Source organism: Electrophorus electricus, chromosome 1 (assembly GCF_041902795.1).
Source record: "Electrophorus electricus isolate QZ-2024a chromosome 1, ASM4190279v1, whole genome shotgun sequence".
Lineage (NCBI taxonomy): Eukaryota > Metazoa > Chordata > Actinopteri > Gymnotiformes > Gymnotidae > Electrophorus > Electrophorus electricus.
Window position 1 is genome coordinate 34,682,889 of NC_137497.1, and position 15,050 is coordinate 34,697,938.

General features: G+C 45.8%; 1 protein-coding gene across 2 annotated transcripts; it reads right to left on the reverse strand.

Moving 5' to 3' along the window:
* Positions 1-96: 96 nt before the first annotated feature.
* On the reverse strand, positions 97-10,497 carry dap (death-associated protein). Of its 2 annotated transcripts, XM_027004416.3 has the most exons (4): positions 10,318-10,485; positions 9,770-9,869; positions 3,602-3,644; positions 97-676 (listed from the first exon to the last, which is right to left on the reverse strand). In XM_027004416.3, the coding sequence occupies exons 1-4, from the start codon at positions 10,370-10,372 to the stop codon at positions 557-559; spliced, it is 318 nt and encodes a 105-aa protein (XP_026860217.1). In that variant the 5' UTR covers positions 10,373-10,485; the 3' UTR covers positions 97-556. The 2 variants fall into 2 exon arrangements, with proteins under 2 accessions (XP_026860217.1, XP_081573132.1); XM_081717006.1 differs by lacking the exon at positions 3,602-3,644 and having other exon boundaries at positions 10,318-10,497.
* Positions 10,498-15,050: the final 4,553 nt, after the last annotated feature.

Consider the following 15,050-nt stretch of genomic DNA (forward strand, 5'->3'; position numbering starts at 1 on the left):
GGCTTTGATAGAGCTGGCTCAGTGGGTAGAAGAGTATAAACAAACGGACTGAGATAAATATGAAAGACCTGAAGATTAGAAAAAACAAAAAATGGATGATGATTTTATAATAACTTTATTCAGGCAACCACACCTAGTGCCTAATGCTTAATATGCATCATTCACTGATGTCACAAAAAAGATTTATACAATTTACATAATTCCAGAAGCTTCTGGTTTAAAACAGAAAAAAATCAAGGTCAACTGATTAATTAAATTAACAGAATCACAGAATAAACTGTTCTGTGTTTGGCAATGGAGCCCTCAAATCTAGTGTTGTAATGATGTACAGGGGAGGCAGAGCCGAGCGCAGGATGGAGAGCGATCTCCTGGGTTTAGTCAAGGGCGGTACAAGTCGCAGGCACAGGCAGGAGGGGTCGTGCGGAATGTTTGAAACCAGGAGTCTCCTGGTAATCTGAGCGCTTGGTCGGGCCGGTGGTGCTTGGGTGCGGAGGCGGGGCTGGTCGGTGTGGTCCCGGCCGCGCCCGACGCGCTGGTTCCAGGGACGGGCGGAGGCTCACTTGCGTGGCTGGTGGATGTGCTGGTTGATGTGGTGGGATGGGGGCAGCTTCTGCACGGAGGGGACAGGTTTCGTGTGGGCCACTTGTGCTGCAGCAGGGGTGAAGTCCTTATCGCCCTGGGGAGCACAGGCCCGCATGGGGCGCCAAGGTTACAGATAAGAAGAGACACACACGCGCACGCACACACACACACACACGCACCCGCGCTGTCATGCATGCACTCCCTCCACACTCCTGTTGCTTGGTAACCTAAACCCCCTGCAAGGGAAGCTCATCTTCATTGCTGGTTATGTGGTTCCAGCCTCAGCTTACACTGGTGTGTTATTTGCACGGCTTCTAGCCCGGTGTGTTCCACCGTGGTCCAGGTGCTCTGTTTGAACTGGTCACTCTGTAACTGTATGTGAACTGGGGATGACAACTGGTAACTGGACCTTACCCTACAGAACGAGTTTCTGAAACTGACCCGTTTTAAAAGCATCATTACCACAGAAGCTAAATCCGTTCAGGGCAGAGTCTTGCGGCAGAAACGTGAGGAAGCCGTTCGGAAGATGCAGCTTCGGACGCTAATCATAAACTTGGGCTGTGCCGCTTCCGTCTGCTGCGCTGGTGGGGCATCAGGAAGACGGCCTGAGCAAAGAAACGCAGCAGAGTGTCCGGGCTAAGAACGCTGCATCAGTAGAGCGAGGCCATTGCGCAAGAGGCTCTGAGAGACGGCGGCCAGTGGAACTCTGCAAACAGATTCAGATCACAACGGTGCGTGTGTGGATTAGAGCACCGGAATTCAGGTTTGATCAAAAACGAGTTCAGGCCGACCTCTCTGCCCTGGCCGAGGTGGAGTAAGACAAGTGCGCGTGCAAACACAGACTGGCGGAGCACGATTAGCCCCGGCCTAATTAATACCAGAGCTCGGCGCGGTCACAGGTCCCTGGATAAATAAAACATGAATCCCAGCGAAATGCACAGGAAACGCCCAACTTCAGTGGAGCGCTCCCCTAACTGGGGCAGCATTATAGAAGGATCACCGTACAACCCAGACAGCTTTGTTTTGCATATATGAGCTCGCAAGTGCATGTGCGCGTACGTTTGTGTGAGAGAGAAGGAGTTTGATAAAGCTTCTAAGGTTTCTTTAGTCTGGCAGTATCATCACTGCACCAAAGATTACTTATTGCAACCGTTGATTCGTTCAATTACAATAGGAATAATCAGGGCCATCGTGAAACTTGACAAACGCAATATTACACAAGTCAAACATGTCCAACCTTGTTTGGAAAGTACCTGCCTTTATCAGCAGGGTTGGCAGGATTTTTCACGAAACAGGTCGTGTACAATGGGAAGCACACAGTTGGATCTTCCCTGGTGTAATCCCCCCCCTGCTCAAACCACAACTCCACGCAGCTGCTGGGGGTTATGTCACTGCCCTGTGAGATGGGACAGAGACAGGCCAATCCCGTGAGGGGGCGGAGATCACCATGGGCCATCGCCATAGAGTAGAGGGATTCCTCCTTTAGTGGAGTCTTTGTTCTACAGGCTTAATGACATTTTTTTCCCCTCCCATAGCAACTGCGTGCTGTTGGTCACCCACTCAATTACCACAAGTCCTTTAAAAAAAACTATTTTGAAAAGACTTCCTAAAAATTCATCACTCACTACCCCGTTAATTAGAAGCAATTTTGCTTTATTAGAGCCATCTTGCAGGTGTACAGGTAGAGACTATAACATCTGTTCCCATCAGCTACTGTGTTTAGACACCCTCCTGGTCAGTTTCTCTTGGCATATGTATGTTTTTGCATGGCAAGGCACTCTCGACCCACTAGTGATGCGCACACACGTGTACGAGCTCCTACAGAACTGCTGCTGCCCGACGTCTACCAGCCCGATACACAAACATATCATTACCATGTCAGTGTTAATGCCATGTTGAGAATGGTGCGCCACCCAAATCATATCAGCAATTTGCCCTGTGCATGCCAACAGATGGACTACAGTCTGTAACTGCAGACCTGTAAAAACGCACATCTATGAGCTATATATCTAATTAAGACCCCAGACAGGCATGTTTAATATAGCGCACGGTTAAGTGGACATTATACGGAGGGTAAGGGGTGTCCGTCGAAGCTAGGGTTTAGTCACCATGAGTCGGGGTTAGGTGGGCGAGCGGCAGGGTTTAGTTGCTGCAGACAGCCAGCACGTCGGACCTCCCCGGCTAGCTGGGCGGACTTGGCTGTGTGCTCTCTGTCATGCCACCTCCGTTTACGTGTGGATCTGAGGCTGCTTGACAACTAACCCTTCCTCCTCTTTCACTCACTCCTCTTTTTTTTTTTGTCCAAAAAACCCCCCAAACAAACAAAAAACCCCATAAACTCTCTGTAGAGGAGGGCATCGAAAACGCCAAAAACCAGTTCTCTTCTGAAACGCTCATGAGTAAGAAGTCGTAATCAGTGGCCTTGCGGACTCCTGAAAATGAAGCAGTTGCCGTTGCTGCGCTTGTCCATGGGAAATATCGCTGCTCTCAGACACGGGGAGCCACACCTCAGCCACCATTTCCCCCGTAAGGCAACGCGAGTTTGTTGAATGTTCAATAGAGAACTCCTAGTGCTGCAAGTCAGAGCAGTGTGTGTGTGTGTGTGTGTGTGTGTGTGTGTGTGTGTGTGTGTGTTTTTCTGGAATCTTCCATGGGCTTTGTTTGATCCTTCAAGAGCAGCACAGCCTCCCTTTCTGCTCTTTCATGTGAGCATCTGGACTCTCCAGAGAGGGAGGGAGGTAGAGAGAGAAACAGACTGCCTTACCTGCACACAGATTTCTACACACTCACTCACACACCCACACAGAGCCAAGACAGTTACACGGAGTGGCAGGGACCCAGAGGGCAACGGTACGCAGCATCTGAATTATACATTGCGTGTGTTTTTGTGCGTGCACGTCTGAAGACATTCTGAAGTACATGCAGCACTGCAAAGCCAGACCACCTGAATACGTCAGATCAGGCTTAGGCTGTGGTGGTCTGGAGATCTGTCCTTGTGAATGGGTAATGACTACCCTACCTTTGTCACCACGCCGGACACCACAACTACTGGCTTCGGTGGGCTGGAAAGTGGAAAAGTATTGCATGAGTATCAGTATGTCAACACAATCAAACCAAACATCTAAAACAAATTAACAAGGTCATGCATATTATACAGTAAAATAAATACATGAAAATAAAAAGCATAAAAAGATAATAAAAAGTGCATTAGTTACCATCAATTCTCAAACACATTCGCACAAAAACAAGGTCCTTAATGTCGCATAGAATGAAAAACTAAAATGGCCACATAGCCACTAGGTTCATTACTCCTGCCCACACGTTGCTGGTGGCGGTGATGAGGCTATTCACAACACCGACGTGCCGCCTGATTGCATGATGGTCATCAGGTGGGGGTGGCCCTCCACCCAGCTCCAACCTCATGAGCAGGGGTGGCCAGATAGCATACAGATACACACACGGTAAGCAAGCGGGGATTGGGGATGGGGTTACGGATGCCGAGGCGAGCCCGGCCCTGGGTTCTCCGTCACGCGCTCTGGGTAATGTCAGGTGCGGCAGCACGTTAGTTCCACCACAGGGGGACAGCTGAATTACCACGGGGCTAACGGCTTCTGATGTGAGAAAACGGCCCAAACTCCCAGCGCTCGTGGGGAAGGCAAGACATTGGTCAGCATTGGGGTGGTGTGGGGAGTGTGAGTGTGTGTGTGTGTGTGTGTGTGTGTGTGTGTGTGTGTGTGTGTGTGTGTGTGTGTGTGTGTGTGTGTGTGAGATGTTACATCAGATGTGTTAGGCTGCAGCCAAGAAACAAAATGACCTATAAAAGATTCCTGCGGGATGAAGAGAAGCTTGCCTCCATGTGAGCTACTTAAATTACTCTCATTTGTTTTCCCACGGAAAGCAGTCTGCTCTGAGCCACGGCTACGGGTGAAGGTCACAAGTGATAATCGACCTTGATGTGAAAAATGATACCCTCATTATGACCAAAAATTAAAGTATGTCTGTCAAGGAGTGTGAGGGGAGGGATCCGAAACCTCACACTCCTGGAGGTAAACGGTGAGTGATACAGCTGTCTCACATGATACAGCTGTATCACATCTCAAAAAAGAAAATCACATGTAAGAAAAATTCACATGTAAGAGATTATATATATATATATATATTTATATTTATTAATTCCCCACCCCCACAATCTGTAATTGTGAGATTTTTTTAATGTGAAAACAAGAGGGGTGGTGTAGAGAGAGAGAGAGAGAGAGAGAGAGAGAGAGAGAGAGAGAGAGGATAAGACGCACAAGAAGGTGGTTCAGCTGTCACAACTTGGCTCTGTGTCGGTTTTTTTTTTCTGGGAAATCTTTACAAGGCCCCGATAATTTTCATCCCAACACTTAAATGTACCTATTCCTCCGCCCCCGAATCATATTACACCAATATCATGTTCAGAAATTAAGTGACAGCTCATTTTCCATACTGTGTGTTGAGCTGCTTGCAAACCAGTATCCTGGTGAACTTAATGCCATGTTCACTTATGGGGAGACAGAAGTCTGAGGTAAGGATGGCAATATAATATATGACTCTTGTAATCTCCTACTATGCATCTCCAGTCCTGATTTGAATCTGTGTTTTTTATTATCTGGTCTTAGCCACCAATCGATATTTCCATCTAAAATGTTACACCTAGTGGCATACACACTCAACAATGACTGAACCACCGATACTTATATATGCAATGTCATTTCATGCCTGTGGGGGGCAGCAGTGTGCTAGCCAACAACTGTGGTCTAACTCTTTGCACTACATCTGGCGACCTTAGTCGCAAAGAAACACAAAGAAAGTTGTAGGCATGGAACAGCATTTGGCACTGTGAGCGACAGAGATGGAACTGAACGGTTAGGAAGGGCAGAGCGTCTGTGCAAAAAGCTAATTAATACAATTCCACCACAGAGATGACACATTTACATATTTTTGCTCTTTCTCCAAGGATGAAAAGGGCAAACACAGTGGGAGGGAGCTAAAACAGAGATGAAAAAAAAGTAGGAAAGAATGAGAGAGACACGCACACAGATATGCGGAGGGAGGTTGGGGGGCTAGAAGACTAGAACGCCTCTGGGTTCAGCTTTAGGCAACCAGATCATTAGCAATTAACAAGCCCGTGTTAACCCTAGCAACCTGGCAGCACCATAGCAACCGTGGGCTCTGCTGGTGTGAAACGACAACACGCCGCCTAAGGGAACCGTGGGAGGGAGCGGCGCTAGAAGTTAGATCGCACTGAACCCCGAGATCCGTGCCCATCTCTTGCTGCTAGTGCCAGGGAAAATGGGGCTCGCCTTCCCCTCTGTGCAGACAACGAGTCTCGCCTCAATGCGAAGCGGTACCGGGGTGGGACGTACCGGGATCGCTTCAACTTTGCGGCTCTGAACCGCTTATTTAACTCAGCCACACATCCCGTTTAATTGACAGGTAGCGAACGCCGCGGCGGCGCTAATAAGAAAAGTCCCCCCCCCCGCGCGAACGGGCGCAGATTAGCAAAGCGCCGCACAATTACGCCCGTGAACACACTTCAGCACACAAATCAGCAAGGAGGAGAGGAGCGTGGAAATAATGGTCGTCGCACTGTCAGTTAACGCTTCGCCATCTCATCACGCCCCCCTCCTGCGGAAGGGAATGCGTTCGGAGTTTAAAGGAATACTCCTTTCAAAGTAATATCTGTCGGGTAAAGTTCGTCGATTAACAGACAAACTGGATGACTCGAAGCATAATCGAAACCTCAGGGCAGTTGCTGAAAAAGATCAACTACTCTGTCTTTAATTATAATTGTGTATATATATTTTTTAGGTTGACAGGGAAATATGTTAACCTTTTTGTCCGTGACCATATATTACAAACGGACAAGATGGAGGTTGGAAAACGCTGGAGTATTCCTTTAATTTACAAACTGAACAGAGCATAGCTGCAAGAGCATTCAAATCAGCGGCTTAAATGGATTATATTTACCATTAAAAGCATCACGATTAAGCATTTACTAGTTAGGCTTTTAGTTCTGACAAGTTCATAATAGTTCTGGTTAAGTCAGTTAAATCATCTGTGCTGCACACTAAAGTCTGTGCTAAGAACTTGTATCCACAGTGAATAATTCCATACATTATATCGCTCAAAATAATGTTATTAATCTTTTTAGAGAATCGAGCGGTGAAGCTCCCTCAGAAGATCAGTCCCAGTGGAGACTGTGGACTACACTCAGGTAGCTTCAGCCTTTGATGAAGTTAGTCGAACGGAACTGGAGAACTGACTGCAGTGTGTGTTAACAGGCTGCCCTGGAGTGGAACAGCCACACAGTCCTGCTGCAGGGTTCAGCTAATGACTTCATTCTGACCGCCACTCACTGTGCACACAGCGGGGGCTATACAAACCTGCATGCGTGCGCGCACGCACATGCACACGATCTCAGATGTGTACCTACTCAAATATTTTGTCTTTTTCTTTCACCATTTCACTGCGTGTTATACTGTGTATGACTATGTATGTGACGAATAAACCGAACTTCTGATAGCATTAATATGGTGACAACATAGCATATTAGAATATTGGAGAAACACTTTTCCTGCACTGCAGTTTTTTAAAAATTATTTCAAAGGCATTTTTTTGGGGTTTAGAAGCAGAACGTCTAGCCTACCCTAAAAGAACCTCAAGCTGCACTGTGCCAGTTAGATAATGTGAAAATCCATTTTCCTGCCACAGCGAATAGCAGCCTAAACTTGGGAAATGGCAGAGGCAGAAATATCAATAGCCTAGACTGCACTCACCAGAAGCTCTCGCAGCTCCTGCCCCATTAAGGGCTGAAAGAGAGGCTCACACATAGCCAGGATGGTCCACTATGCTGGGGAACCCTACTGGCATCAGACACCAGGCCTCTACTGAGATAGGAGCAACCCCAGAGCCTGATTAAATGCCTAGCTGCCCCTGGACAGCATGAGAACTCCCTCGTCAGGAGGAAGGGCAGGGCAGGGTAGGAGGAGCCTCCTGCTCGGTGAGGGGTGCTCCCGGGCTGCGAGGTGCTGGGGCCCCTGCCTGATGGGCTGTCCCACTGGCATCGCTCTGTGTACATCTTCGGGGCCCAAAGTGAACCTGGCAGGCCGTCCCCAGACAATCCTGCTTGACGTACCGCAACAAACCTGCAATTTTTCCACCAGAAGCCACCTGCTGACTAAACCCACTGCGGGCAAGCATTGCTTGAGAAGGCGTGTGTGTGTGTGCGTGTGTGTGTGTGTGTGTGGGGGGGGGGGGGGTAGTGTAGTGTAGCATATGAAGCATTCACTACAGCCCACGCCATGTTACCCAGGGGTAAAACAACAACTGATCCCAACGACCGGACTCCTGTGCATTCGACTACATCAGTTTGCAAACTCAGGACATGTGTGGACAGTCTGGCCATCCCCTGAGGACAGGGCTCAGAAACATTACCCCTAGAGCGCTGCACTGCTGTTTTTTTCACACTTAGTTTGCAATTGATACAATGGTCGAAAACAACTTCTGAAATGACAGAGTTTCCATGGTAATAGTGAGCTGCTATATTTAGCATAGGCCTGCAGAACAGTTGAAAAGGAACCAGCTGAAATGAGATTCGAATTGCTAAAGAAAGTATACTTGGATCCCAAAGCAGCCATAGCCACACTTCCTGGTGCTCAGCACTTTTGCAGAAATGACATTGGCTTAGCCAGCCAAGCACAAAGCGTCTGCACAGGAAGTCCCCACCCTGCTTGCAGAAGCCAATAATAGAGTGCCATGCCCCAACAGCAGAGGAGCCTTTTTGGCCATTTCAAATCTTTTCCTCATACATCTGCTCCTCAGATGTGTCTGTGTCTATGACAGGGCTCTGGACAGCACCCAACGCTGCCTTAGTGCCATTCTGGTGCGGCAGTGTAGGCAGGGCTTTTTGGCAACCTGAAAGGGGCAGCTAGCCCTGGGCACTGATAAGGCCACATCTGCAAGCTCCTCTCAACAGGAGACAGGTAGCAGTAATCAGGCAATGGGCCGAGGGGACTGGGCCCCGTGGGGTGAACTGATGCACACTGTACCACACGGGAAGACTAATCCTGACCTGCAGACTGCCCACTTGAATGGCGACACACTGATTCAATTCAGTGTTGCATGGGGGGCTAAGTGCTAAAAATATTTTTAAATGTTAAAAATAGCACAGGCTAATCGATAACAAATACATCTGACACAAAAAAAACAAAAACAAACAAAACATGTGGCTTTGAATCACCATAATAAAAAAAAAAAAGAGAAGGAAGATGTGGTCATATCTGGCAGCCATGTCACAGGAAGAGGGACACACCCGATGCCATTTCCTTAAGAAGAAGAATAAATCCTTCCTTTAACATCACACTACTACAGATAGTAAAGCAAACAGAAAATAAGACCCCATTTCATGGTCATGAGAGTGGCTGAAACATTGGAGCCTCTGGGGTGAGAGGCAGCTGCGCAGTGGGAGGGCTGCTGCCACAGAGGGGGCCTCTCAGGCCACTCTGCTGTGGAAGTGTGGAAAACTCATCTACTGCTCAGCGCAGAATGCAAAATGAGCGCGCGCACCAGATGGGGTTCCTCCTCTCCTGGAGCTCGGCTCTGAAGTCAGCCACCGTGTGTCGTGCACAAAAAACACACACACTCCTACACTTCAGCAGTCCGGTGAGAACAGTTCACCTGTTACTAAGGAAATACCCAATGGTCAAGCAGGAGTTATTCTAGAGTTTACACAACCAATATCTATTTAAACAACATTTCTCATGCAAACCTCCTTCCCCCAAAAAAACCTAGTATGTACCCGAGGCCACTCAAAAGGTGAAAAAGGACAGTACACGCATCTAGTGGTTAACAAACACACTTAGCATTTTTAACAGCTTTGAACTTTAGCAAATCTGTGCAAATCTTCAGAAATTTGTGTTACTAATTACACAAATGCAAAACTGAACCAGAGTGTCAGAGGAAAACGTGAGCAGGCGGGTGGGCGTGGAGAACGGGGAAATAAGGCGGGGCATGGGCGGGGCTAAGAGGGGCGTGGGGCGGGGCTAAGAGGGGAGCGATAGAGTGAGATAGCGGTAACGCTAAAGAGTTCATGCACACTGCAGAGGGCGAAGTGCTTCAGGTACTGCTGCGTGGGGCGAGCAAAGGACAAAGTCAACTTTCTTACCTGCAGCTCTCGAACTCTTTACTGTCCTTGTCTTCCTTCCTGTCTGATGCTGGCTCGCCAGGCTGGTGTTTCTGGACTATCCTCATCCCGCCTGCTTTGACTGTTCCAATACGAGATATTGTCACAACTGGAACTGAGCGCTTACATCGTAATAAACGTACAGAGACTCTTACCATCTTGGGTGTCATTTGCAAGCCTGCGTATTCATTAGCTAGCTAGCTACAAAGCTACGGTACACGGCATTCGGACACAGCTAGCTATAAAGCTAGACAGTTTGCTTTCTTGTGTCTGAACATTGTTTTCATATTCAGCCAGTGTGCATCTGTCAGAATACCCAAGCAATCTCAAAAGGAATACATTTTGAGTATATAAATTTGAAAATAACGAACGAGTGGCTATAGATGTTTAGATGCCTAAACTACTGGCTTCTCTGCCCTTGTAGCGTTGGCCTAATGCACTGAGATGGTCACGAATGCGCTAGCTCGCTAGCTCCTTCGACTCCTTCACAGACTAGTTTTTACACAAGAAAAACAACATTGTGTTAATACCAGCGGGGGGATGTCCAGCTCTGGTTTCGATTTTCTCTTTCGGCGGCGATGACATGACTAATCTGTCGTGTTTAAGACTAATCTGTCCAAGTCCCGAAAAGCAGGTACACTTCAGCAAAGTTCGTCAACGTGGCTTTTTCCTGCCCATTGTTTGGCAACGGTACGTAACGACAGTCGTATACAACTCCAGCCAATAAGAGTGTCCCGTGAAGTATGACGTTTCCGGTCTTTCGTATGGGACGTCGCACTAAGCGTGTAGGAGCGTAACGGCTTTCTAATGGCGCCTCAGCATATCCGGCCGATTATCAGTGTTGCATTTACACGCCCGACAACTTTGCAGTGAGGGAATGAGTAGTTTTATTTTATTTTTAATTTTTTGCATTTTGTTTATTCTCTCACATCTACTTTTGGAGAGAGATGAGAACACAGAGAAAAGCAATTTCGTAATTCCTTAATTAATAGTGGTAAATATTGTCTTTGCTTTATTGTCCGTTTATGATGATTCAGTTTAAGTGTGTGGTATTTAAATATAAGCTTCTGCTCTGCTACATTGCATTTTCAGTAAATAATCCAATTTAAAAAATAAATCGGAAATGTTCATGTTCAAGACTGAAAAAAGAAACTATAAAAATACAATCCCTAATGCATTTACAAAGAGATAACTTGTTTGGTTACAGCTGATGTAAGATACTTCAAGCAAACCTTGTCTAAAATGCCTTCATCATGACACCAATAATGTGAGGTATGGAGTGGGAGAGCAACGTGGAGACAGAGTCTGTTTAATTGTGTATTTGTGCTGAATACTGGCGGGTTCTTGTGGGTGGCCAACCATGTTGCTAGGTAAACGCAAAGAATTTGAGCATGTGTTTTGAAAAATGGACAGCGTTTCTAACCAATAATGTAATGGGTCAGGCACAAAGTCACAACTAATGGAAAGCAGTAAGGAGGGAGGTAGTGCTTTGTCCCTTACCAGTGCATCTGTTCTATTGCCTGCGTACTCTCAGCGATTTGCACCAAGGTTGTTTCTTACCGGTGTTCCTGCCTTCACATGCTTTACTTGCCCCATGTGCCCTGACTCCTCTCACTGACCCTTCCCGTTTTGCCTATCTGCTTCCTTTCCTGCTCTTAGACCCTGGCTGCTGTCATCTCGCCCTTGGCAGACCATGATGCTCTCTTCCATTCCCGTCCCTAATCCTCACACCCCTCCCACTTTTTCCTGGTCTTCCATACCCCCATGCTGGCTGTCAGCAGAACAGTAGGTCCTGTAGCAACATTGACCCAGTAGCACAGAGGAACCCTAACCCACTTCACTGTCACTCTGCTCACCTCTCTCCCTCATTTGGCCACCCATCTTCCCTTGTATTTACCTATCATACCAGGGCTGAAGCAAGACTTTCAAACCTCAGGCCAGCCACATATGTATGGCTCATCCACACATATCATCAGGAAGTTGCCAACATGCCCACATTTATTGATTTTTTTTTTCCTTGACTTTTCTACATTTGTATATGTGATTATTAGTTACAACAGAGTGCAACATGATACACAATTAATATGGAAACTGTTTTAGCAAATTACGCTGCATCAAGTTGCATTTTCTAATAATTTCTTTTATTGGACCTGGCAGCCCAATCGACCAGCAGCCCACTTCCCAGTGTTCTCCATTACCCACTACATCAGACAATGGGTAGTGAATCATTAGGGATTGTGGGTGGTGCAAAAATAAACTTAATAAAAACTCCACTCACAACACTAAAAGCAGAGTTGTTCAGGTGCAAAGTAGCCTGATGAGCCACTGCAACAGCACTGGGAAAAAGGTCTATTTTGATCCATTGAATGCATGCTTTGGTCTCCTCATGCATCGTATCCTGATGATTTGCTATGTCACGTCTAGCTGGAAGCACTGTTTTCTCAGTTGGTGCTTGCACTGGCTCTCGTCATCCACCTTGTTTGGCTCTTTTTGTCCACTAGTTGAATGCTCGTTTGCCGCCACCTTTGTGTTTGTCTTGTGTTTTTCCTGCTTCTGCGAACAGCACTTCACTTCTTTTAACATTTTCTTTGCTGCCATTAGAAAAACTTGTGTCTCTTAAAAAAACAACAACTTTGTAGTTGCAAAAACAACAGTCTGACTGTAACATCAGCCAGTAATCCTACAAAAGTTATTCCAAGAAATTTGACAATTTCTACTGAGTGCATTGTGGTAACATTTTCAAACAGTATTTAAAAAATGAAAATAATGAGTTGAGCTTTGCTAATGACAATGACTTTATGTTACCTGACCTCCTGATAGTGTGTCATTGTGTGCTATATCTCCTGTAAATTTACTATATCTTCTGTAAATCTCATTTGCTAGTGACTGGTTAAAGTACTTTATTTATGCTTGTAAGATGTGGTCCGATATTTCTGACCCTAGTTGCCCAGCTTTTTAAAAGTTCAATAAAAACGATATAGATATAATCAGAGTTAAGGGATTGTTTACCTTTAGGGCTAGTGCTAGGATAAGGGTAAACCTGTGGTTTAGGAACTCAAAAAATTGGTAGAAAAGTCTGCTTCAGCTCATAGGCATTCTAGAGTAAATGCACTGATAATTTGTGCCTGTATGTGGTGTCCTCCATATACCTACTGTGATTATCTGTATTTTTACTTTGGAATTGGTTCTCTGATGAATACAATTGATGGCTAGTATGTAGTTCTTTATGAAAACCTTATATTTGCTAAGGTAACCTGGAAGTGCAATTCACATTAGCACACTGAAAACACCACGGTGAATCAGCAAATGCAACAGCAACACCAAAAACAAAAGAGCAAAGCCAAAAATACAACAGTTAATGTGAAGACACAACAAATTCCAACATGTAACATCAAAATCTGAACCACCACAACAAATATCAAACCACTGCAGCAATAACTGAACCACTATGACAAAACACAACAGCAAAAGCAAAAAGACATCAACTCAAAATAGGAATGTTCAATATGGTAGCTTTATAGTGAATATTACATGCTCATTGCTAATTGGAGAAGACAAGGTAAAATAAAAAGCCTTTTTTCAGTGTGCCGTACGGACATGCTAAAAGGGAAAGGTGAAAACTGGAATGTTCCCAGTCACAGTTACCACTTCACTTTAATTGTGGGGCTGTTGTGTTTGGCTCTGATGAACATGAAGGATTTTTAGACACAGCTACTTGAGTAGGATTTTAGTAAGTAAGTGCTGCTTTTGAAGTTGGACTTTTTGACAGACAACCAACAGGCTCCTCCAATAAAATTCAGAGACACAGGCTTTAAGTTCAAATCCATAAAATATTAATAAATAGAGCTGTTAGCTTAAGATAAGATTTGCCCAGTATCTTTGAGATCTACTTCCTGCCAGCCAGGATACTGTCTGTAGTGCATCTGTTCAGTCTGTGGACAACTTAACCTGCTCTCTGGCATCCTCACCAACCTCTACAGATGCACCACAGAGAGCATCCTGACTGGCTCTGTAACTGTATAGTATTACAGAGAGCATCCTGTCTGGCTGTGTAACTGTATGCTACCACACAGAGCATCCTGACTGGCTGCATCACTATCTAGTGTGCTGCAGTGAACTGTAGTATGAGATGTAGAGATATTCAAAATTGTAGTGAATTTCTAGAGTGTGTCGAAACGTGTGTCGAAACGTTTGACTGGCACTGAGCATGCATTCAAAAGTTTGAGCACACCTACTCTTTGTTCAGTTGATTGATACTTTGAAGGAACTATCTTTTAATTTGATAACAACTTTGCACATGCTTTTGGTGTTCTCTTAACCAGCGTCATGAGGCAGCCACCTATGATGCTTTTCCATCAGTCTTAAAGACATTCTTACATATGCACTTGTTGGGTGAGGAAAGTTTTGAAAAAAGAAAACGTGCATGTTTCACCAATGTTTGCAACAATGTTTATGTAGCTGGTATGTGTCAAAAATAACATCCACATGCATGCAAGCACCCAAGGTTTCCAAGCAGAACATTGCCCAGAACATCACACTGCCTCCACCAGCTTGCCTTCTTCCCATAGTTCATCTTGGTGCAATCTCTTCCTCAGGTAAGTGACACATATACACACAGCTGTCCACATGACGACAAGAAAATGTGATTTATCAGACCAGGCCACCTTCTTCCATTGCTCCATGGTCCAGTTCAGATACTCATGTGCTCATTGTGGGTGTTATCGGCGGTGCACAGGGGTCAGCCTTGGCACTCCAGGAGCTACAGTAAGAACATAGGTATTCAGGCTGGAGAAGTGTGGTCAGCTGATAGTAAAAAGTGGAAAAATGACCCGGACAGACAGAATTGAACTTCCACAGGGCCATATAACAGACTTAGAAGATGGCTACAATTCGATTTTCCAATCTTGGGTACTACACTTTGCACAGTCTGCATATTGGGTCTTGTCTGGTATGATACTCTCCTGCTTTGATGGAGTATTGTCTTATGTTAGCCACCTCTGCTATCTGTTGGTGGTCCATTCCTTAAAGGGGCTTATCCTGCCATGTCACCTCCTATGCTTCCTTGGTGACCATGTTCTTCCTTGGGGGCCACAGGAATATGTGATTGATTATGCATTAGTTAGTGGTTATCTGAAGAGGTCTTCATGCTAGTAGCATGATCAGACTCTACGGTCTCATATCATTCTGCCTGATTGGCTACAAACTACATCATTTGACCAGAATATAGAATACAAAATTTGTTTTCTTGTGGGTGTCTGAGGGA